The following is a 23,284-nucleotide window of genomic DNA, read 5'->3' as shown; positions in this document are numbered from 1 at the left end:
TAGATGTGTCGCCTTTGAGTAGTCGCTGAAGGATATGGGCAAAGTTGTCCATCATCACGTTCCTTTGTCACTCGAGGGCCTCTTCGAGCAAGATTTTGATAGGATCTCCTACCCCCTCGTCTTTCTTTTCATCCGCCATGGGAGGATGTTGGGATTTGCGAGGTTGGTCTTGCAAAGGTTCGACTAGTTCAAGCCCTAACTCCTTATATCCTGACCTCGTTGGGGACATGCAAAGAAAGACAAAGAAAGAGCAGACTGCTCTGATACCACTGATCCATATTTAAACAGGAACACAACAAATTATAGATATAACAATACGTACAGAGATGCAGCAGAAATAATACTTCATTTCATTATTGTAAAATACTAAAATATGTTTACAAACAGAAATGGAAATAAACTAGCTAGGGCGATGGTAGCTTATATCTGAGAAGAGATGTGGTGGCTACATGCCTCTGAATTGTCTTACAATGAGGCTCGAAGGTCTATTTATTGTTGAGAAACAAAGGAAAACCCTAAACATCCAAAAACCTAACCCTAGGAGATGGAGCGCCAAACTATGGGCCCGGTTTTGGGTAAATTGGTACATCAACTTCCAGGGGTCGTAACTTTGGCATATGATCTCCGTTTGACACGCACAATACCTCGTTTGAAAGATCTATCCGAGGAATACAACTTTGGAAAGAGCAACATAAATCCAAAGACCCATGTTGCTCTCAGTTTTCCCCAAAAAAAGTCATTTAGGGCTTCAAAACGACTCCGGAAGTTCAGAACCCGAAAAACTGCTAAAAATAGTAAATTGTGCTATAATTAAGGAAACTGAAAAGCTGAAAGAAACAATGGTGGGGGTCCAAGTGGAATTGGTGGGTGGCCACCAATATCCACCTGGATCACCCACCATTGTTACCTCTTGCACCAGGCACGTGCTACCAACTTCCCAAATCGCCTAAGCTTCCATCCGACTCCTCCTTCCTAGCGAGAACGCAGGGCATCCAGTAGATACTTCGATGTAGTTTACACCCCTCCCCCCCATTTTCCTGCCGCGTACTGTCCTTTGCTGTCAGGGGAACTACCACGCGGTCCATGCAGGCACTTAGGACCTCCCCTCGAGGCAGCCCTGGCACGGATTCCCTACAACCCTAGTCGTCATCCTCTAGTCACCTATTCGTTGACCTCATCAACAAGAATTACAACGTCTTAAATACAAGTATATAAGTTAAACATATATAAACATCAAATAAAATTCTTAATGGTAAAGATTTACTCCCAATTTATTATAAAGATTCTTAATATATAAATAAACTTTGAAAGAATACTCTAACTTATAAATATTACATAACCAAAAAAAACTATAATTCACACGATTATCCATATGAATTTTTTAATTTTAAATTAATCAATTTAATAAAAGAAAAACATAGGTAAAAATTTTATAACCCAACACCAGTGAGCTCCCGGAAACAAAAATGTGAGTGTGAAGATAAATCAAAGTGTACAATCCAACATCATTCTGTGCCAACAGGTGAAATAAAGAAACGGGAGACCACTTTTTTGACGTATGAAAACTAAGTACGTCTAACGCGAGATTTTATCTTACGTAAAAAGTGTCAACCAAACTGACTCTTTGCCGTCCGGACTTTAGCCATATGACCGTCGTCTGTCCCTTCATAAAGTCATAAAGCCATTCCACCACGTCTCCACTCTTAAGCCGTCATTTACATCTCAAGCATTTTTGAATAAGCAGGCTCACGTGGAGATTAAAGAAGCTCTGAGAGGTTTTGATCGAGCAGAAGGGGCAACATGTCGAAGAATGGGAAGGGAGGCCCTGGTAGAGCTCTGGTCAAGCATCACAATCACCTCGTCACTGAAGCAAAGAAGCAGGGCTATGGTAGAACCAAGCGCGTCTTGGAATCAGTCACAGACGTCAAGGATGTTGAAGTCGTCATCGAGGAAGCAGAGGAAGCCGGCCGCCTATTCTCCGCGCAAAATCCAGAGCCCAACCTCCTTATCAGCCTGTAAGTGTTGTCACATACATAATTAATGTATCCCAGAAGGGTTTATTTGTTATCAATCAACATCCGAGGACTATTGTATACACATTTAATATATACCGCAAGGGTTTATTTGTTACCGATGATGTAATATCATTCAATCTGTGAGTACTGTTGCATACACATTTAATATACCCCAAGGGTGTATTTGTTACGAATTCTGTGGTATTAATCAACCTGTGATTGCTGTTGTCAACATATTTAATATACTCCAAGGGTTAATCTGTAACTCTCTAATATTAAATATATGCTTGTTGAGTGCTGTCTTGAATGGGAATGCGAAAATTTGGGTGGTTAATGAAATTTGAGGTGGAATTTCTGTTGAGGGCATTAATATTTGATTTTACTTTAATTCGTCGGAATGCACAGACACACAAAACCTTGACGGTAAACTGCCTTGGAGTTTGTGACATACCTTACAGCAGTCACAGTGTGACATAGTCATCCATAGCTAGATTCATAGATAGAGGCACAACGCCATTTAGGCCAAGGACCAATAGATAGGAAAGTAAGAGAACATGCATCCAAGAAGACTGCCATATTTTTGAGATCTAAGAGACAAAACAACTTAATGAACAGGAATCTACATAATATTTAGTAATTACTAAGTGTGAATAATTGTAATTGTGTATGTTACACCCCTCCCCTTCAGTAGGGCTTCATCCTTGAAGCACAAGGAGGAAATAAGACGAAAAGATTGTATCAACTCCAAGTGATATTGTCTCGTTATAGAAGCTTCAATCCATGCTAGAACTGATATTGTCTCGTTATAGAAGCTTCAATCCATGCTAGAACTGATATTGCCTCGTTATAGAAGCTTCAATCCATGCTAGAACTGATATTGTCTCGTTTTAGAAGCTTCAATCCATGCTAGAACAAATTTTATCGGCAATATCTGTTGATAAAATCCTCAAATGGGACTTCTCTTATAATCTAAATCACTGCAAGTATGATTTTAGAACGATGTGTTAAAATTCACGTTTTTTGGAACATAAAACAAATTGTTGTTTTTGTCAACTGGGATTATCTCGGGTGGTTGGGTAGAATGATTGTTATCTTCCCCACTCAAGTTTAAATTCCCGCAAGTGACATGATAAGCTATAATGCCTTGATAAATATTGTTGTAATGGCTTCATTACTTGGCTTCAAGCCTTGTGAACTCTTAAGTGTATATACTTGTGGCTTGGTTTGGTACCAATAACCTCACTCTAGCCCTCTAGGTAAGAGGGAGGCTGATTTCTTTCCTCGGAAAAAAAAGAGACAAATACAAAAAAAGAAAAGCAAAAAATGTGTTGTTTTTGTTTTGAGTAGTTTATGTCAAAAAATTTGTTAAATTTCCATGAAACTCTGCTCCTACTTAGATGAATAACTGTAAATTGAAAACTAGTTTACTTTCATCAAGATATAAAGTTCCTTAACAATTCATAAGCAACGTAATATAAACATAGAGATAAAAACACATCACACAAATTGACACACTTATTTTTCTTAGGAAACTCAACAGGGAAAACCTGCATGCTTGATGTGGTATTTTATTGATTGTTTTGGAGCAATCAAATCTATTACAAAGCAATCTGTATCTCTTGAGAAAGCAATCTAGCATGCACCCAATCCTTTGCTGCCTCCTTGACTTGCTTTGTGAACCCCGCTCTCTTGCTCAATCCTGCTCCTCCTTCCTTGTGCACTGGGCAACCCTATTCCCTTGCACAAATCCCCTATTTCCTAGCGCACTTTAGGTCCTATTTTCTAGCACACTTTTTGTCTCTTATTCTTTAGAACCCAACTCCTATTCTCTATGCACAACCAACTCCTAAATCCTAGCGCATTTGTGCCTCCTATTACTTAGGATACAATTCCTATGCTCTCCACAATCAAGGCTCCTCTCACAAACTTGTGAGCTGTCTTGTCACACAAACCTTGGTGCACAAAACTATGCTTTCTTGAGCCTTCGTCTTCCTCTTTATAGACCCAATTCAAGTATGCAAGGAATGCCCAATTCAATTTTAGAAGTCAAGTTGTGATAGCAAGTTAACTAAGAGTGATACTTTTTCTCTCTCCAATCAACACTTGGAATCTTAACTTGTTCTTCATTCAATCAAGATTGAAGACTAACTAGCTCTAACTGAACTTGTAACTGCCACCTCGTTTTGTAGTCAAACTGATGAAGGCTCCACTTAATTGAAGCTCCAACTCCATGCATGCTATCTTGATGATCATTTTAGTAAAATGGAAATAAACTCATCCTAACTGAAGTCTAACTCACGAGCTCGCACTCACGCTGGTAGAAGGACAAATCGAGGTCTTCACTGGCTAAGGCACAAGCCAGAAGACCTTCACTCGCTACATTTTCAACACTCCATCTTAGCGAGGAAGGTACTTCTAGAAGAACCTCCTCCACCTCGATTAGTCTACAATACCACCATGTTATTTGCTGTTGTAGCTGCTCCCTCTGAACTAGAAGACTTCCTTGCTTCCTGCTATGGAATCTGTTCTGAAGACTTGCACCTTCCAACCATACTCCTAGTAGTATCTTGATCCTGAGCATCTAACAATGTCATATCATATTAGTTGAGACTCCTGACAGTACTTGAAGAGTCATTCTTCCTTCCCACTTGCTCCCTCTCAGCAACTGACGCTGTTCTTGCATCCATGACACTGGCCTTGTACTTCTCCACACTTCAGTCTGCTCCATGCTTCACCTTGTACACCCATAGTGGGCCTACTATAGATTTTCCCTCTAGGCGTGGCACAATCTCCCAGACATCGTTCTTCATGATGGAGGAATATTCATCCACCATGGCATCCTGCCAAACTTGCTGAGAGGTTGCCTCCTCATAACAAGAAGGCTTTGAATCTATCAACTCAGTAATTAGTGCCAGGTACCCAATGTACCTCTCTGGCTGCTTGCTTTGCCTAAACATAGAGCTAGGAGTCTCAACTCGTTCCTGGGCCTCCTGATTGGCCCACTTGGCTCTCCTCTTCCCTGTGCTGGGAGTCATTGACTTGAGTGGCTGCTTCCACTCGTCCTGGTCTCTTCTCCTGATCTTGTGCTGATTCTTGGTCATCCTGTTGTGTGGCCCTCTTACCACCTGGTTGAGACTCAATCTATGATATTGGTTGAAGCTCTTGCTTGGGAGTGAATAGCTCCTTCTTAAGTACTCTAACCTGCTGTCGCTCTAAGGACTCTCTCAGATCTCTGCTCTCCTCAAACCTCACGTCTCTACTCTGTGCACTTCCTGCTTTGTTGCTCTCTCCATCTCAGAGATCTCCTCTATGTTCTAGGCCTGAAGAAGAACCTTGTTTCAGTGGCTACCTAAAGGACAAGGGTTATGATGTCATCTTCAACAAAGGTAAGGGTTACCTCAAGCACTTAGCTTCTAGATGTATGAAGCAGATAGGTGTGAGGATGAAGAGGGTCGACCGTCGTTCCACGACTCCAAGTCTCTCTTGGAAGGTTAAGAATTTGACCTTCCTGTGAGGCTTCGTGAGAATGTCAGCAACTTGCTCATCTATCCTGATGTGTTGGAGCCTAACTGCTCCCTGTTGTACCATATATCGGATAAAGTGGTACCTAATATCAATGTGCTTGGAGCGATCGTGGAACATAGGATTCTCTGATAAACGAATCCCACTCTAGTTGTCACAGAAGATCACGGTTGTATCTAGCACGTGCTCAAATAGCTCATTGAAGAGCTTCCTCAACCAGACTGCTTCACAGTGGGCCATACTCGCAACAATGTATTCGGCTTCGGCGGTGCTTAGTGTTGAAGAATCTAGGGCTCATGTAGTTAATGAGATTCTTCTTCCATAATAACTATTTGTGATTCATTTTGTCTTTAGATTATTAGCACAATCTTTTGCTTATTATCATTAGTGTGTATTTCTTCCTTCAACAAATAGCTATCAAAGCAAAGAGACAAGAGCACAAGATATGGTATTCTGCCAGGGCCAAAACCTCTCCTTCTTGGAGAGAAAAACCCGCACAAAATTATTCTTATATAGATTCCTACTGACGAACACCAAGACCATGACCCTTGACTTTCTGAACCAATCCAAGACTAGGACAGCAATCCTCTTCACTGCTGTGTTTATCTTCATCACTTCTGCTGTACCAGGGTCAATACTATTGTATCACTAAGGACATGATAGCAGCATCATCACTGAAACAATGACTGTACATTTACTGAGATCTGCTACACCCTTCACTAAGATCATAGCTGCATTCTTGAGATCATCTTTTGTGTCTTCACTGAAATCATCATCATACCAATGAGATCTATATGTACATAGATCCATGAGAGTTGCACTGATAACCTTTTCATGATCAAGACTTCATGACTATGTTATTATCAAGCTCATGACAGAGATCGAGATCATGACAAGTCATGATGTGTTGCTGTGGGGTCATATCCAAACGTGTTACTGCAATGATATGTCGAGAGTGTAGCCTTTTCATTCACGAGTATGCATTCCCTTTAGAACCGAGATCATCATCATGAGACTGTCATTACAGTAGTGTTGCTTCAGAGTAGGCTGAGACTATATCTTTCCATCCATAAGTATGTCGAGAGTATATATCATAGCGACATCGTTTATATGACTGCATTGAATCTCCAAAGTAAGTTGCCCATAGACTATGTCACGTGATTCTTCTTCATCACATAGATGCCGAGAGTAATTCCTTCAATTTGTATGATGAGAGCAAGCCTTGAGACAGAGCTTTCACCGAGCACCGAGATAGAGCTTTCATGAGATCATACATCGAGATTCTGTGTGTCATTGTTTCGTATTACCAAGATCATGCATTGGATATGTCACCGAGATATTATCCCTTTCTGTATCTTACGAAGTTTCAGAGTGATCCGAAGATTTATGTTCGTTGATTATTCTAGCTGCATATATATATATATATATATATATATATATATATATATATATATATATATATATATATATATATATATATATATATATATATATATATATATATATATATATATATATATATATATATATATATATATATATATATAGTTCCTTGACCATATATGCAAGCTGACATGAGCCAGTGAACCTTGTGTCCTTCTGTTGAGCTGACATGTCATCTTTATATACTTTGACTTGACTGTCTTTCTCATCGTTTTTGCAAGCATACTTTTTCTTTGGAGGATGATGCTTGTCTTGGAGGGCTACTTGACACTAGGTTGACCCATGTACATTACATAAATGCTCAAGAAGAGCTCTTTAACACGATTTTGACTCTTTGACTTTCCTAGACCTATGGAATGAGCAAGAAACTCATTCATATAATTTACAAAAATAATATTTCTTTTCCTTGACAAGTACAAAGATCAAAATTACGTTGACAAATACTGAACCTAGTTACACTTTTCTTCAACACTCACTCTTAACTAGGGAGGTATTTACAATGGTACTTGGTTATTCTCAATTTGAAGAATTTCTCATAAGAAGAACCGGATTGGTAATCCCATCTGTATAGCATCATATGAATCAACATTGTCATAGTGCAAGGCCTTGACTAATAACTTCATCTCTCCACACGACCATGAGCTATAATGCTGGCGAGACCAATGATTTATAGACACTTTCATCATTGTCTCTCAAGGTACATACCCACCCGGGTGTTCACTGAGTATGACCTTCTAGGACTATTCTTATCTTGGGTTCCCAACCCTCAAAGAATATCGGTCCTCTTGCCTACTCTTATCTTGGATGCCCTACACATCCTCAAAGAGTATCGGATGCCAGATGATTACCCAACCCTCCATTCTTTCTTCCCAGGTGAAGACAAGAATGATGTGTCTATCATGTGTCTACATTTCCATTCATGGCCTTCATCTAGACTTACGGCTGTTAGTCTTGGTCTAGTGCATGACACATGAAATAGAAAAAACACAATGTCACTCCTTTGTAATCAGGGGTGATCTAATTCAAGCTCCCTCTTGATCAAGGATTTGTCAGAGTTACCTCTTAGCTAGGGACTCTTCTATATATCAAACTCTTCTTCTTCGTGGGTCCTTCAGCTGCTTGATCAACTTCTCTCCTTGATGTCATGAAATTTAGTTGAGCTTCTTCCTTGTAGGGCATTAGCCATCCATCACTTTCCTTCTTGGTTCGTTATGTCATTCCTTTCTTCATGGAAAGTGGCCTTCTTGATACATATCTATAACCTTTGTCATATGGCTACTTCTTCCTCATCATGTTTCTTTCAGGAATTTCCATCTACCACATGAATGCTAGTTGTACTTGTACTTACAACTCTTGTGCTAGTAGCCCTGCATGAACTCATCCATATATTATTCAAGAAATCAAAACATAACATTAAATCAAATTGTACCTTTCAAGATGGCTCTTCATCATGACATCTTCTTGTAGGTATCAACATCCTGCATACATGTTGACACATCTCCCAAAGATATCCATTGTCAAGGGTCTTCATCTTTTTTCAGACTTTCATCAGAGTCTTCATATCTTTCCAGGAGATTTCCTAGTCAAATATTCTTGGTCTTTTGGATGTTGATCGCCTTCATCATGGTTGCATATCTCACGATCTCTTCCTTCCTCACACATTCCATTTCCAGGAGCTTTCAGTTAGAGTTTCTTAGTCAACTGCCTGATACTTCATATGAGGACATATTATGTTGATTTCATCTAGTGTGACTTATGCCTTTTTGCATCCTTTCAGAGGAGGAGATCCTTTTCCTTTGATCATGCTTCTTAAGATAGAAGTAACGATCCATATTATCTGCAACCATATGACATGATATTATAAAATTTAAACATAAGCATGCATACCTCATTTTACCATTAGGTCATCTAGGCTCCTTCTAGCAACTTTCTTGATTGAAGTGTCTTCAACCCCTTGATATGCTTTTCCTCTTATGTCATCACCATCCATGAATTCCATAAATTGGAGTTCTTGATGAAACACTTGCTTCCTCTCTAGATTAGTGAATCCTCTGATAAGGATTCCATCAGAGAATCTTGAGGATCTTGCATATCCCCATCTGGCAAATATTTCCTTTTTGACTTGATGTATGATGAGACCTGTCCTGGATGACTTCTTCCTTTCCTTCAATGTCCAATGAGGTTCCTGCTATATCCTTTAACGTTTAACTATCGTGGATTTTGTTCTTCATGATTCCCACGAGCTCTTGCTTCCAATGCTTTCATGATGCCACGATGCATCTTATTATCATGATCATATCTAAAGATTTAGGAGCTTATGATAGGACCCCTTTTGCGAGGGAGATCATCTACTCATAGTGGAGATTTGTTGCTCCCTCTTTCCTTGGCCCTTTTCTTCAACTTCCTCCATCTTTCCGGTGATATGAGCTTTCTTTTCACAATCTATCCATAGTTCTTGTTTTGTCTTACTTGAGAATCAGAATTTCATTTTCCTTCTACAAATGTTTGAGTCCTTTATTCTTTAACATTTTTGTCTGCAACTTATCTTTCTCTATCTAACATAGAGACCACAAATTGCTGAATGAGGTAACCTTCTTGTTTATAGACATTTGTTACCTTGCTTATCTGTTGGAACAATGATGATTATCTTCTTATCATCTTTCCCAGATCTTCATGAAGTTATTCCTTCATTCTTTGATGCTAACCATCTAGTCTAAGTGATATGACCTTCTTTTCACTTTCAGGGAATATATCTTTTAGTATTTCATATATATATCTCTTTATGCCTCCTCTTCTGCTACATAGGCATGGGAGGACCTTTGAGTGATATCCTATGAGTCTCTTGTTGCATTTCAAACAATGTTTGACTTTCAGAGATCTTTCCATAGACATCAATGACTTCTCTTTTCTATGAGGATTATAACAATCCTCCTTATTCTATGCAAGGACTTTCGATGACTTATTGACCTATAGATCTCCTTGCAATCACGAAGTCATTTTACCAAATTGATTAATGAAAAATACTTACTCGATTTGTGAAGACAAAATTTTCACCTTGATCATGTTGATGAAGATTGACGAGGGCTTCTTTTTGAATGATCTTCTTCTAGGGTAAGAAAATGATCCTTGCTTTCTTGAAGATGATGACAATGTTTTCTTGCTTTTATGCTTTGCCTTGTAGATCAGAACTGCTTCTAGGGTTTCGACTTTCTCCAAGTTGATGTGATCTTCATTTTGAGATCCTTTGAGCTACCTTGCTTTGTGGACAACTTGATGAGTGTCTTGATGGCCTTTTGATGATGACTATGGAGACACGAGCTCTTGCTGTTGTAGGTTGCTCTTTGATCTAGGGTTTGATCAAGATTAAGGTTTGATTCTGCAATGTAGATCTTGATGTTCTTCAGCTTGCTTTGATGCCTTGCTAGAAACTTGATCCTTGAATGTCTCTTTTTTGCCCTTCCTTTGACTGTAACCATAGCTCTGATACCATGTTGAAGAATCTAGGGCTAATGTAGTTAATGAGATTCTTCTTCCATAATAACTATTTGTGATGCATTTTGTCTTTAGATTATTAGCACAATCTTTTGCTTATTATCATTAGTGTGTGTATTTCTTCCTTCAACAAATAGCTATCAAAGCAAAGAGACAAGAGCACAAGATATGGCATTCTACCGGGGCCAAAACCTCTCCCTCTTGGAGAGGAAAACCCACACAAAATTCTTCTTATAGAGATTCCTATTGACGAACACCAAGACCATGACCCTTGACTTTCTGAGCCACTCCAAGACCAAGACACCAATCCTCTTCACTGCTGTGTTTATCTTCATCACTTCTGCTATCCCAGGGTCAAAACTATTGTATCACTAAGGACACGATAGCAGCATCGTCTCCGAAACAATGACTGCTCATTTACTGAAATCTGCTACACCCTTCACTGAGATCATAGCTTCATTCTTGAGATCATCTTTTGTGTCTTCATTGAAATCATCATCATACCAATGAGATCTATATGTACATAGATCCATGAGAGTTACATTGATAACCTTTTCATGATCAAGACTTCATGACTATGTTATTATCAAGCTCATGACAGAGATCGAGATCATGACAAGTCATGACGTGTTGTTGTGGGGTCATATCCAAACGTGTTACTGCAATGATATGTCGAGAGTGTAGCCTTTTCATTCATGAGTATGCATTCCCTTTAGAATTGAGATCATCATCACGATACTGTCATTATAGTAGTGTTGCTTCAGAGTAGGCCGAGACTGTATCTTTCCATCCATAAGTATGCCAAGAGTATATATCATAGCGACATCGTTTATATGACTGCATTGAATCTCCAGAGTAAGTTGCCCATAGACTGTGTCACGTGATTCTTCTTCATCACATATATGCCGAGAGTAATTCCTTCAATTTGTATGATGAGAGCAACCCCCGAGACAAAGCTTTCACGAGCACCGAGATAGAGCTTTCATGAGATCGTACATCAAGATTTTGTGTGTTATTGTTTCGTATTACCGAGATCATGCATTGGATATGTCACCGAGATATTATTGTTGATTTTGGGTAGCATCAGATGTGCTCTAGCCTTGAAATTTGGAGGAGAGGCTAAGGCACTTGAGATCTCCAAGACCCATAAATCATTTTGACAAATTCCACCCGGATGAGGAGTTATTAGAATAATTAATATTTTTAATGGGTTCCTAAGTCTAAACTTAGGAAAATAAAAACATTAATGGGTATTAATAAAGATAAGGGTGAGAAGCTTCTAAGAGACGAGGATCAAGTCTATTTTAATCTTAGCCATTGATTAGAGACTTAATCTCGGCTGTTGATTTATCAACAGGAAAAGTATAAGAGAAGACTTGAGGATCATTCGGGAATACACCGGCAGATACTCAATATCTCAAGGAAAATCGATTCTCAAGAGAAGGAGATCGATTTCAGAGGGAGAGTTGCAGGGTGGAGGAAGAGGAGGGCATCAACAACAATCAGTGACTGAGGAGGAGTTGACGTAGGGACATTGAGAGAAAACACAAAGGAAGACGCAGTTCAGAGGAGAGATGTAGCCCCCACACACGCTGACTTAGAGCCACACAAAGTGACGCAGAGGTGATGTAGAAGTGGGAGAAGGGTCTCCAAAGTGTTAGAAAGTTTCCAGGGGAAAGTCTCAGGTGTTTTCTTTTAGTTTCTCTGTAAAATCATTCCTTGTAAAAGCGATTGTTGCTGAAGATTAATAAAACCCTCATCTGCTGCACCGATTTTCTCGCATTGGATTTTTCCGGGGACAATTGTCCAAAAACAACTGTGTTGATGTGATTGGTTCTTGTGTATGTATTTTCTTTGTGTAATTATGTGATAACTGCAGTAGAATTTATTTTAATATTTGCTGAAGGGATTTTGTAAATAACTTATTGTGAAGAATAAGTAGGTGAAATAAATCAATTGCTGCAGTAGAATTTCATATTAGAAATTTTCACATGGTATCAGAGCAGAGATTCGACAACAGGAGAGAAAAATTGACTATGGGTCAAGAGCATGATGCAGAGGCATCAACTCAAAGGGACTCACACAGATTTCCAGAAGAAGGCACAAGGGACATGGATCATGATTATTCTATGTTAGCTTCTAGATTGGAAGAAGTCGCTTGCCTAGCAAGCTCTGCCTCCTCTGAGGTTTGGTATATAGATAGTGGAGCTTCCTGGCATATGACAGGAATTCGTTTCAGATTATTAGGAAGAAAGAATGAGTTTTTAGATCACCATGGGAAATAAGTCAAAGTGTATCCCAGTAGGAAGAGGTACTGTAGTCTTTCAAACCGAAGCAGGAGAGCGGCTTCGAGCAACCACTGTGCTGCATGTGCCAGGATTGGGGATGAACTTACTCTCTGTATCTCAACTTCAAAACAAGGGCTATGACGTTTTCTTCATTAAGGGGAAAGTATATGTCAAAAACCGGAGTTGGAAAAGGAAGGCCTAGATTGGAATAAGAAGTAACAGGCTGTATAGATTACAACTAGAATCACCAATGGCATTGATAGGCAACAATGGAGACAAAGATTTGAATGAACTATAACACAGGAGGATGGGACACTTACCCCATGGGGCTCTAAGAATTCTTAGGAAAACAGTATCAGGATTTCCTGAACTAAGTACCGAACGAGATGATGTATGCAGAGGGTGCGCTCTACGTAAGTATGCCAAAGCAGTGTTTTCCAGAAGTAACAATAGAGTTAAGAGTGTTCTAGGATTGATACACTCAGACATCTGCGAATTGATGTCCACAAAAGCCCTTAGTGGTGCCGAATACTTCGTCACCTTCATCGATGACCATTCTAGGAAGACTTGGATCTACTTTCTGAAAACCAAGGATGAGGTTTTTGGTCGATTCAAAGTGTTCAAGGCTCTAGTGGAGAATTTGACAAGAAAAAAGATAAAAGTGTTGCGCTCAGACAATGGTGGAGAGTATGTTGACAATGACTTCACCGATTTTGCGCTAAGGAAGGCATCAGAAGAGAGTGGACAACTCCCTACAATTCGGAGCAGAATGTAGTAACAGAAAGGAAAAACAAGACTATTGTGGAAGTAGCTAGGGCAATGCTGTATGATCAGGATATGCCCAAATACCTGTGGGCAGAAGCATGCAACACAATAGTTTATGTTCAGAACAGGACTCCACACAGGGCATTGGGCAAAATCACTCCAGAAAGGGTCTTCACTGGGAAGACACCTGAAGTCAGTCATTTCAGGGTATTTGGGAGTTTAGCGTATTGTCATGTACCCGAAGAAAAGAGAAAGAAATTAGATCAAATTGCTGAGAAAGGATATCTTGTGGGATATATCGATAATGCTAAGGCATATAGAGTCTATCTTCTAGGGAGTAGGAAGGTAGTAGTTCGGCGGGATGTAAAGTTCATGGAGGACAGAGCTTTCAAGAAATCCCGAGAAATGCCTTTCAAGGAGTAGTCAAAAAACGATCCGTTGGTCCAACCACTTCGACCAACATAAACTAGTACTAGAAATTCTCCTAAAGGCAAAGTTTCAGAACATGAGGAATCTCAGGAAGAGGAATAGTTGATGGATGTACCCACTACCAGTGGAAGAACGAGCCGGGAACTCTGACAGATTCTACGGGATGCAAAGGACTTCATTGGTGCACCCAAGAATGATAAAAGAGAGCGAGGGCAGTCAGACAGGTACCAGGCCCTAGTAGCTCAGGTTGGGGAACCTTCTAGCTTTCAGGATGCCGTTTAGCATCAAGTATGGGTAGATGCTATGGTGGAGGAATATAGTTCTATAATGGTCAATGATGTCTGCGAAGTGGTACCTAGGCCTCAGGATAGGTCAGTGGTAGGTTCTAGATGGATCTACAAAGTCAAGTATGCTGCAGATGGCAGTGTGGAGAAATACAAAGCCAGGTTTGTGGCTAAGGGGTATGCTTAAAAGGAAGGGATAGACTACGAAGAAACCTTCGCCCTAGTAGACAAGTATACTTCTATTAGAACCGTGATATCTCTTGCAGCACAGATGGGGTGGGAGATTCACCAGATGGATGTCAAGACGACATTCTTGAACAGGGTAATAGAAGAGGAAGTATACATTGAGCAACCAGAGGGTTTTGAGACACATTAGAAGAAATCTCATGTATGCAGATTAAAGAAAGCCTTGTACGGGCTTAAACAGACACCTAGAGCATGGTACAGTCGAATTGATGTCTACTTGCAGAAGATGGGGTTCGTCAAGAGTGACGTAGACCCTAGTCTCTACTTTCGTGTCGTAGAGTTTGAGCCTTTAATCCTAGTGTTATATGTGGATGATCTTTTACTCACAGGATCATCCAGGCTCATCAAAGACTGCAAGAAGAACCTAGCCACAAAATTCGACATGAAGGATTTGGGACATATGCATTATTTCCTGGGGTTGGAAATTTGGCAGTAGAAGGGTGAGATCTTCCTTGGACAAGGGAGATATGCTACAAAGGTCTTGAAGAGATTCAGGATGTAGGACTGTAGATCGATGGCTACTCTAATGATCACCAACTGGAAGAATATTGATGCATCAAAAGATAAAGACGTTGATCCCACCTTGTACAGGCAACTTATAGGGTCCTTGATGTATCTGGTCAATACTAGGCCAGACATTTGTTACGTTGTCAACACCCTTAGTCAGTTCATGGTGGAACCCAAGAGGGCGCACTGGGCAACAACCAAACATGTTCTCAGGTATATACAAGGAACAATCGAGCATGGACTATTGTACACCCAAGGCAATGACATTAGGCTGAGTGGGTTCACTGATGCAGATTGGGCTGGAAGTTCAGTAGATCGGAAAAGTACAACTGGGTATTGTTTCAACATTGGATCAGGAATGACCTCCTGGTGTAGTAGGAAACAAAAATCTGTGGCTCTGAGCTTAGCTAAAGCAAAATATATGGCAGCTAGCACAACTTCGTGCGAAGCCATATGGCTTAGGAAATTGCTTGTGAATCTATTTAGGAGAAGGATGGAAGCGACCAAGATTTTGTGTGATAATTAGAGTTGCATCAAGCTCTCTGAGAATCCAATATTTCATGATCGGTTGAAACACATCGATATCAGGTGTCACTTTGTCAGAGACTATGTCCAACGAGGGGCAGTACAGTTGAAGTGCACTCCTACAGGAGAACAAGTGGCAGACATCCTCACCAAGGCTCTAGGAAGAACAAAGTTTGTTTATTTCAGGGAGGAGATGGGGATGGTGAAGAATCAATTTCAGTAGCAAAATGTAATGTTCCAAACTTAAATAAACAGTGATATTTTTGAGACAGGTTTTCGGCGATAATCACATCAAAATTCATTTGTCGATGCGTTTCGTACCAACAAGTGTGGTTTATCGTTAGGACCACACTTGTCCTGACGATGAACCACGCTTGTTGGTTCGAAATGCGTCGACAAATGAATTTTGATGTGATTATCATCGAAAACCTGTCTCAAAAATTTGATATGGATCATAGAAGCCTCAATTCAATAAACAATGATATGCAAAACAAAATTGATTTGTGACACATGAAATAAAAACAATCAGCAAATGCTTATTAAAACTCCAAAAGTAAGAACCAACTGAGCCATTTTATTAATCAATGGAGGAGTACAATAGTATGGATGAATGCACCTGGGCTTGCCTCAATGGCAAGCATGACAGAATCCAGGTGATGAGACAATGATATCAAGTACTGGAAAATGTCTGCTCCTCTAATGCTTTGCGCTGCCCCAAAAATTTACACTGTTGGCTGAAAAGGAACTGCAAGAAACCCCACTTCCGTTACTCGGAAATGCTACAAATTCAGCCCCAAGCTACTTGACCAAAACCCACAAAAACCCAAAAATGGTTTGGCCTGATTTTGACCTCCCAAAATCGACCCCCAAAGGCATTGTGCAATCCCCAACAATTTTGCATTGTCTGCTGCAAAGATATGGCTGAAAACCCCACTTCCGGTGCTCAAAAAATTCTGAAACTTTATATTTGGGATCCTTGTCCAAAACCCAGAAAAACCCATAAATGGTTTGGCCGGATTTTGACCTTCCAAATTCGGCCTCCAAAGGCATTGTGCAATCCCCAACAATTCTGCACTGTCTGCTGCAAAGATATGGTTGAAAACCCCACCTCCAGTGCTCATAAAATTCTGCAAATTTATATTTGGGGTCCTTGTCAAAAACCCAGAAAACCCAAAAATGGTTTGGTCTGGTTTTGACCTTCCAAATTCGACCCCCAAAAGGCCCTACGCCCTCCAAATCTGTTGAAGCACAATGCCCGCCAATACACCAGAAAAATCCTCCTCAAACACTCCGGAAATGTAGCAATCAACTCCACCAATACTTCCCTTATTTCTCCTGGCAAGAAATAGTCCTCTGGTAGAATGCTACAATGGTCACACTAGATACATTATTGCGTCCTCCAGAAATATGCACTGTTGGGGTGAACTGTATACAGATACTGGAAATTTCCCTACAAATCTCCTTCGGATGATAATGGATGAACCTCTCTATGGTGGCACTTGAAGTCCCCCAAAGAAAGGGCGAGTTCTCCGCTTGGAAAACCCTTGCTAAACAACAAGTGACCCGGCAAAACAGCTCGAGCAACAAAATCAAATTCAATAAGCCAACAATGATGAAATGAGGAGTGTTGCCTTCCTTTTATAGATTCCGTGGAGTCATTTTCCCTCCATTTTCCCTCCTTCGTGGGTCCGTCACTAAGCCATCGATTTTCCCTCTCATGCAATGCGAAGTATTGGCTTAGAAAGTGCTTATTTTCTTTGTGTGAACAAAACCAAAATAACTTGCTTCTAACTCCTAAGTCTTCTAATAAAGTCGAATGGGCTCCATCGCCTCCAAAATTGGCCCCAAAATGTAGAAATAAATCATGTTCCAAAATAATTTAGGAAGGGACATTACACAGAAATGGATAAGTGTTGGGAGTTGTAGTGCAACAGTCAGCAATGGCAATACTATGGGCAACATGATGCAACATGTTGAGAGGGAGCTGCAGTACAGATGTAGCAGTGGTAGTGGCAGTGTCATGGGCAGTAGTATAGGAAGCAGCAGTGCAGTGGATGTGGAGTAGCAAACGAAGCATCAACACAGAGGACCGATGCGGAGGATCAGTGTGATGCTTCTATGGTGAAGCATTGCTAGCGCACATTCCTCATTAAGAGGGAGTGTTGATTTTGGGTAGCATCATATGTGCTCTAGCCTTGAAATTTGGAGGAGAGGCTAAGGCACTTGATATCTCCAAGACCCAGAAATCGTTTTGAGAAATTCCAACCGGATGAGGAGTTATTAAAATAATTAATATTTTTAAGGGTCCCTAAGTCTAAACTTAGGAAAATAAAAATATTAATGGGTATTAATAAAGATAAGGGTGAGAAGCTTCTAAGAGACGAGGATCAAGTCTCTTTTAATCTTAGCCGTTGATTCATCAATAGGGAAAGTATAAGAGAAGACTTGAGAATCATTTGGAAATACACTGGCAGATACTCAGTGTCTCAAGGAAAATTGATTCTCAAGAGAAGGAGATTGATTTCAGAGGGAGAGTTGCAGGGTGGAGGAAGAGGAGGGCATCAACAGTAGTCAGTGACTGAAGAGGAGGTGACGCAGGGACATTGAGAGACAGCGCAAAGGGAGACACAGTCTAGAGGAGAGACGTAGCCCCCACGCAGGCTGACACAGAGGGACGCAAAGCCACTCAGAGCCACGCTGAGTGATGCAAAGGTGATGCAGAAGTGGGAGAAGGGTCTCCAAAGTGTCAGAAAGTTTCTAGGGGAAAGTCTCAGGTGTTTTCTTTTAGTTTATCTATAAAATCATTCTTTGTAAAAGCAATTGTCGCTGAAGATTAATAAAACTCTCATTTGCTGCACTGGTTTTCCCGCATTGGGTTTTTCTGGGGACAATTGTCCAAAAACAACTGTGTTGATGTGATTGGTTCTTGTGTATGTATTTTCTTTATGTAATTATGTGATAAATGCAATAGAATTTATTTTAATATTTACTGAAGGGATTTCGTAAATAACTTATTGTGAAGAATAAGTAGGTGAAATAAATCAGTGGCTGCAGTAGAATTTCAGATTAGAAATTTTCACAATTATCCCTTTCTGTATCTTACGAAGTTTCAGAGTGATCCGAAGATTTCTGTTCATTGATCATTTTAGTTGCATATATATATATATATATATATATATATATATATATATATATATATATATAGTTCCTTGACCATATATGCAAGCCGACATGAGCCAGTGAAACTTTGCGTCCTTCTGTTGAGCCGACATGTCATCTTTATATACTTTGACTTGACTGTGTTTCTCATCGTTTTTGCAAGCAAAATTTTTCTTTGTAGGATGTTGCTTATCTTGAAGGGCTACTTGATACTAGGTTGACCCATGTACATTACATAAATGCTCAAGAAGAGCTCTTTAACACGATTTTGACTCTTTGACTTTCCTAGACCTATGGAATGAGCAAGAAACTCATTCATATAATTTACAAAAATAATATTTATTTTTCTTGACAAGTACAAAGATCAAAATTACGTTGACAAATATTGAACCTAGTTACACTTTTCTTCAACACTTAGTGCAACTGATTTCTGCTTCCTGCTCATCCAAGATATAGAAACAAACCCCAAAGAGAAGCAGCACCCAGACGTGCTCTTACGATCCACCACACTGGCAGCCTAGTCCATAGTTGATGGTGCCCCAAAGATATCTCAAGAGATTCTTGGCAGCAATTCAATGAATGTGACGAGGCGCGACCATATATTGACTCAACATGTTCACAACGAAGCAAAGTTAGGACGAGAGTTGACCAAGAACATTAGTGCTCCCACAAGTTGATGATACTTCGTAGGGTTCGCTAATTCGGGCCAACAACGCTTCCACATAGCTTCTTGAAGTTGAGTTCCATCGGAGTAGTCACGGATTTACAGTCCACCATCCCACATCTCTCAAGTAGCTTCACAATATATTTCATTGAGAAAGGAAAATCTCACTTGGCTTTTGACATACCTGCAATCCTAGGAAATAATGCATCAGTCCTAGGTCCTTCATCTCGAACTCGGAAGCCAACTCCCTCTTGCATTGATGAATGAGAGGGTCATCACTGTTAGAAAGATATCATCCACATAAAGGACCATAATGAGGGGTCTGTCCTTTTCAACCTTGAAGTAGAGGTTCGGTTCGGCATCGCTTCTCATAAATCCCAACTTCATAAGATAACTATCGATCCTCTCATACCAAGCCCCAGGGGCTTGCTTCAACCCATAAAGGGCTTTCTTCAACTTGCATACATGTGTCTTACGATTTTGAACCTCGAACCCCTCGGGTTGTTCTACACATACTTCCTCCTTAAGCGAAGCATGCAAGAAGGCAGTTTTGACATCCATCTGATGAGGGTTCCATCCTTGTGAGGCAACAAGGGCTATGATCGAACAAATGGTGTTATATCGGGAAACTGGTGCAAATATCTCATCATAGTCTACTCCTTCCTTTTGAGAGAAGCCTTGAGCTATAAATCTGGCCTTGAATTTCTCAGCACTCCCATTAGCTCCATGTTTGATCTTGTAGATCCATATCAAAGTGACCACGAACTTATCCGTGGGTCTAGGAACCACATCCTAGACATCATTCTGCATGATCGACTCATACTCCTCGTTCATCTTATCCCCTTCCAAGCCTTTTGCTTCACGGCTTCTTTGAATGTACAAGGCTCAAATTGTACAATGGTACTCATGGCAACTAAGTAGCCTTGGTACTTATTCGACTTCTTACTTTCACAAAATGTCCCCCTCGATGCAATGTGTTTCTCAACATCTTCAAGAGTATCTTTGAGCCACAAAGGCCTCTTTCTTGTAGTAGAGGGCTCGCTAGGAGGTGGATCAATGGGATTCATCGGACTTTTAACATCGGGTATCGGTTCATTGTACGAAGTTTCATTTTGCTTTTCTGCATCAGCGTCATCATTGGCCTTCCTAGGAATAAGAAGATCTTGAATCTTTCTAAGTGCAGAATCTTCATTGAAAGTGACATCATGAATTAATTCTACTTCCCTTTGACCAAGCACATAGGTTCTATATGCCTTTGAAGTTTCATTGTAGCCCACAAATGTTCCTTTCTTCCCAGATGCATCTAGTTTGTTTCTTTTCTCTTTCGACACATGAAAGTATACGGGACAACCAAAAATTCTAAAGTGAGAAACATCAGGTTTCTTACTGGTGAATACTTCTTCGGGTGTCTTGAAGTCCAAAGTTTGATGTGGGCATCGGTTTTGGACATACACAGCGATGTTGGTAGCTTTTCCCCATAAGAACTTTAGAAGACCTTGATCATGAAGCGTAACCCGAGTGGCTTCAATGATAGTACGGTTCTTCCTTTCGGCAGCACCGTTTTGTTCAGGAGTATATGTGGTGGTATTCTCCCTCTTAATGGCATCTTCTCTACAATAGTCTTTTAATTCATTAGACTCATATTCTGTCCCATTATCGATCCTCAATATTTTGATCTTCTTCCCTGTTTGATTCTCGACCAAGGCTTTGAAGGAGAGGAACCATTTGAATACTTCGTTCTTCTTCTTTAAGAAATAGATCCATGTCTTGCGAGAGAAGTCATCCACAAAAATAGCATAATACAAATATCCACCCAAAGATGTAACAGACATCATACTTGATAGATCAGAATGGACCAATTGAAGAATATCAGTGGTTTGAGTCTCACTTGAGGGGAATGGTCCCCTTGTATGTTTTCCAGCTTCACATCCCTGACAAACACCTTCATGATTTAAGTTGAATTCGGGCATCCCTGTGACCATCTTCCTTACATTGGGTAAGGCTTTGAAATGAAGGTGAGCAAATATTTGGTGCCATAATTCAGATTGAAGAGAGGTGTCACAAATCATTGCTCCCAATGGACTTCCTCCAACCTGATAGAGACCTTCAACCCTGAATCCTAGAGTGAATGCATCTCTTGGATTCCTTTGCCAAAGACGAGCCTTTCCATCAACGAATGACACCTTAAAACCTTTGTCTTCCATTGCATAAATAGAAACCAAGTTCTTTTTCAAGTCAGGTACATATAACACTTTTCGTAGGTAAAGGGTTTGACCTTGATTTAAGTGGAGAGTAATGGTCCCAATTCCTTTCACGGGATAAGTGCCATTATCCTCAAGTATAATTTCCATATTTGTCTCCTTCTCAAACAAGTTTGAGAGAGCTTCTTTGTACCCAGTGAAGTGCCTTGATGCACCACTATCAATCAATCAATGGTCTAATGTATCCAGAGGAGAGGCGGTGGAGAGGGAAGAAATAAGATAAAATTCATTTTTGCTTTGCAACATTAACTTCATCATACTTGGAGTTTCTCGACTTCTTGGGAGGACGACCACCTCCATTTCAAGCAGCAAGAGCATTTCTCTTCCCTTTGTTATTGAATTTGTTGTTCCTTCGATTGCCATTGCCCTTGAAGTTGTTGTTGTTATTGTTGTCATCATCTCTTGGAGTATCCTTCTTTTGAGGACACTCTAGTGAAGTGGCCAAACCTGTTACAATTGGAGTACCTTCCTTTTCTTCTTTCTTTGATTCCTGACTTGAATCCTTGTCCTTGATTCCTTGGACTAGCATTGTTCCTTCTTCTAGAATGAGTGGAGAAGGCAGTAAGATTGTTTCCATTTCAGTGCTTGTCTCATTCCATCATCCTTATTTCTTCTTGAGTGCATTTGGCCAATAGTTCCTCATATCCGGAAACCCTGTCATTGTTAAGAATGGTGGTGTTGAACACATCCCAATCTCTTGTAAGACCTCCAAGTGCAATAAGAGAAAGCTCCCGGTCACCGATGACTTCACCAATAGATAGGAGATCATTCTTGATCTCAGTGATCCTCATGAAATAGGATTGGATAGATTCTTCTCTATCCATGTTGATGTCTTTCAACTTGTTTTTAAGAAAGAGAATTTGATTTGCATTGTTCACTTTGAACATCCCAACCAACCTTTCATACATCTCCTTAGATGTTTCCAAATCAGAAATATATGCAACCAAAGGCTTATGAATAGAATCAACAATAATCTTCTTAGCCTTTGTCTCACCTTTCTTGTACTTGGTTTGAACAACAATGGATGCATTTGAAGAAGGCTTGGTTATTCTTCCTTTGACATAAGTCCATGGCATCATTTTCTTCCAAAGTCAAATCCAAAATCATCTTCCATGCATGATAGTCGGATTTGTCCTTGAGCACTTGTCCTCTGTTTTGAAGAAAGATGTAGTCATCATTGGGGCTAGTTCCAAGTCCTTGTCCAACAACTTCCTTTAGTGATTGCTTTGCTTGCTTTTGGGCTTTGTCTTCCTCTCAACTTTGATACTATGTTAATTCTAGATAACAATGGTATGTTCTATGCTTAAGACAATTTACTTCAATGTTCCTTTAGCAGCCCAATGATAAATTCCCATTATATCCAGTAGCAACCACATTAACTTGTAAACATTGACAATAAATGCAGATAGAACATAAAATCATATGCATAAGACAAGCCAAGCCAAGAGGACACAAGATGTGGTGGATGCCAAGGACAAACCCCAATGTGGGGAAACCCTTTGATCAAATCTTCTTATTATTCTTCAATAGTTCAGTAGAGAGAGTACAAATATAAACTCACAACAGATCTGCCAAATCAGCAGTCAAATCAGCGCTAGCTAGAAAGTCAAAGATGGTCAAAGCTTCCCCAAAATCTCCTCTAATCAACAATTTAATTCGGCCTTCAAATCAGCGCAAATTCTTT

At 40.1% G+C, this 23,284-nt stretch overlaps 1 protein-coding gene across 1 annotated transcript in view; it reads left to right on the top strand.

The window, feature by feature from the left end:
• Positions 1–1,681: 1,681 nt before the first annotated feature.
• LOC149230652 (GTPase LSG1-1-like) overlaps positions 1,682–23,284 on the top strand; it is a 132,447-nt gene continuing 110,844 nt past the window's right edge. The window contains exon 1 of the mRNA XM_089379033.1: positions 1,682–2,015. Coding sequence (XP_089235159.1) covers positions 1,801–2,015 — 215 coding nt within the window. The 5' untranslated portion in view covers positions 1,682–1,800. The remainder of the gene's footprint in view (positions 2,016–23,284) is intronic.

This window comes from Pinus tabuliformis, chromosome J (assembly GCF_031772625.1).
Source record: "Pinus tabuliformis cultivar Carrire ecotype Pingquan chromosome J, CPIR1, whole genome shotgun sequence".
Classification (NCBI taxonomy): domain Eukaryota; kingdom Viridiplantae; phylum Streptophyta; class Pinopsida; order Pinales; family Pinaceae; genus Pinus; species Pinus tabuliformis.
Note: the sequence above shows the minus strand (reverse complement) of the source record. Positions and strands in the feature narration are given on the sequence as shown.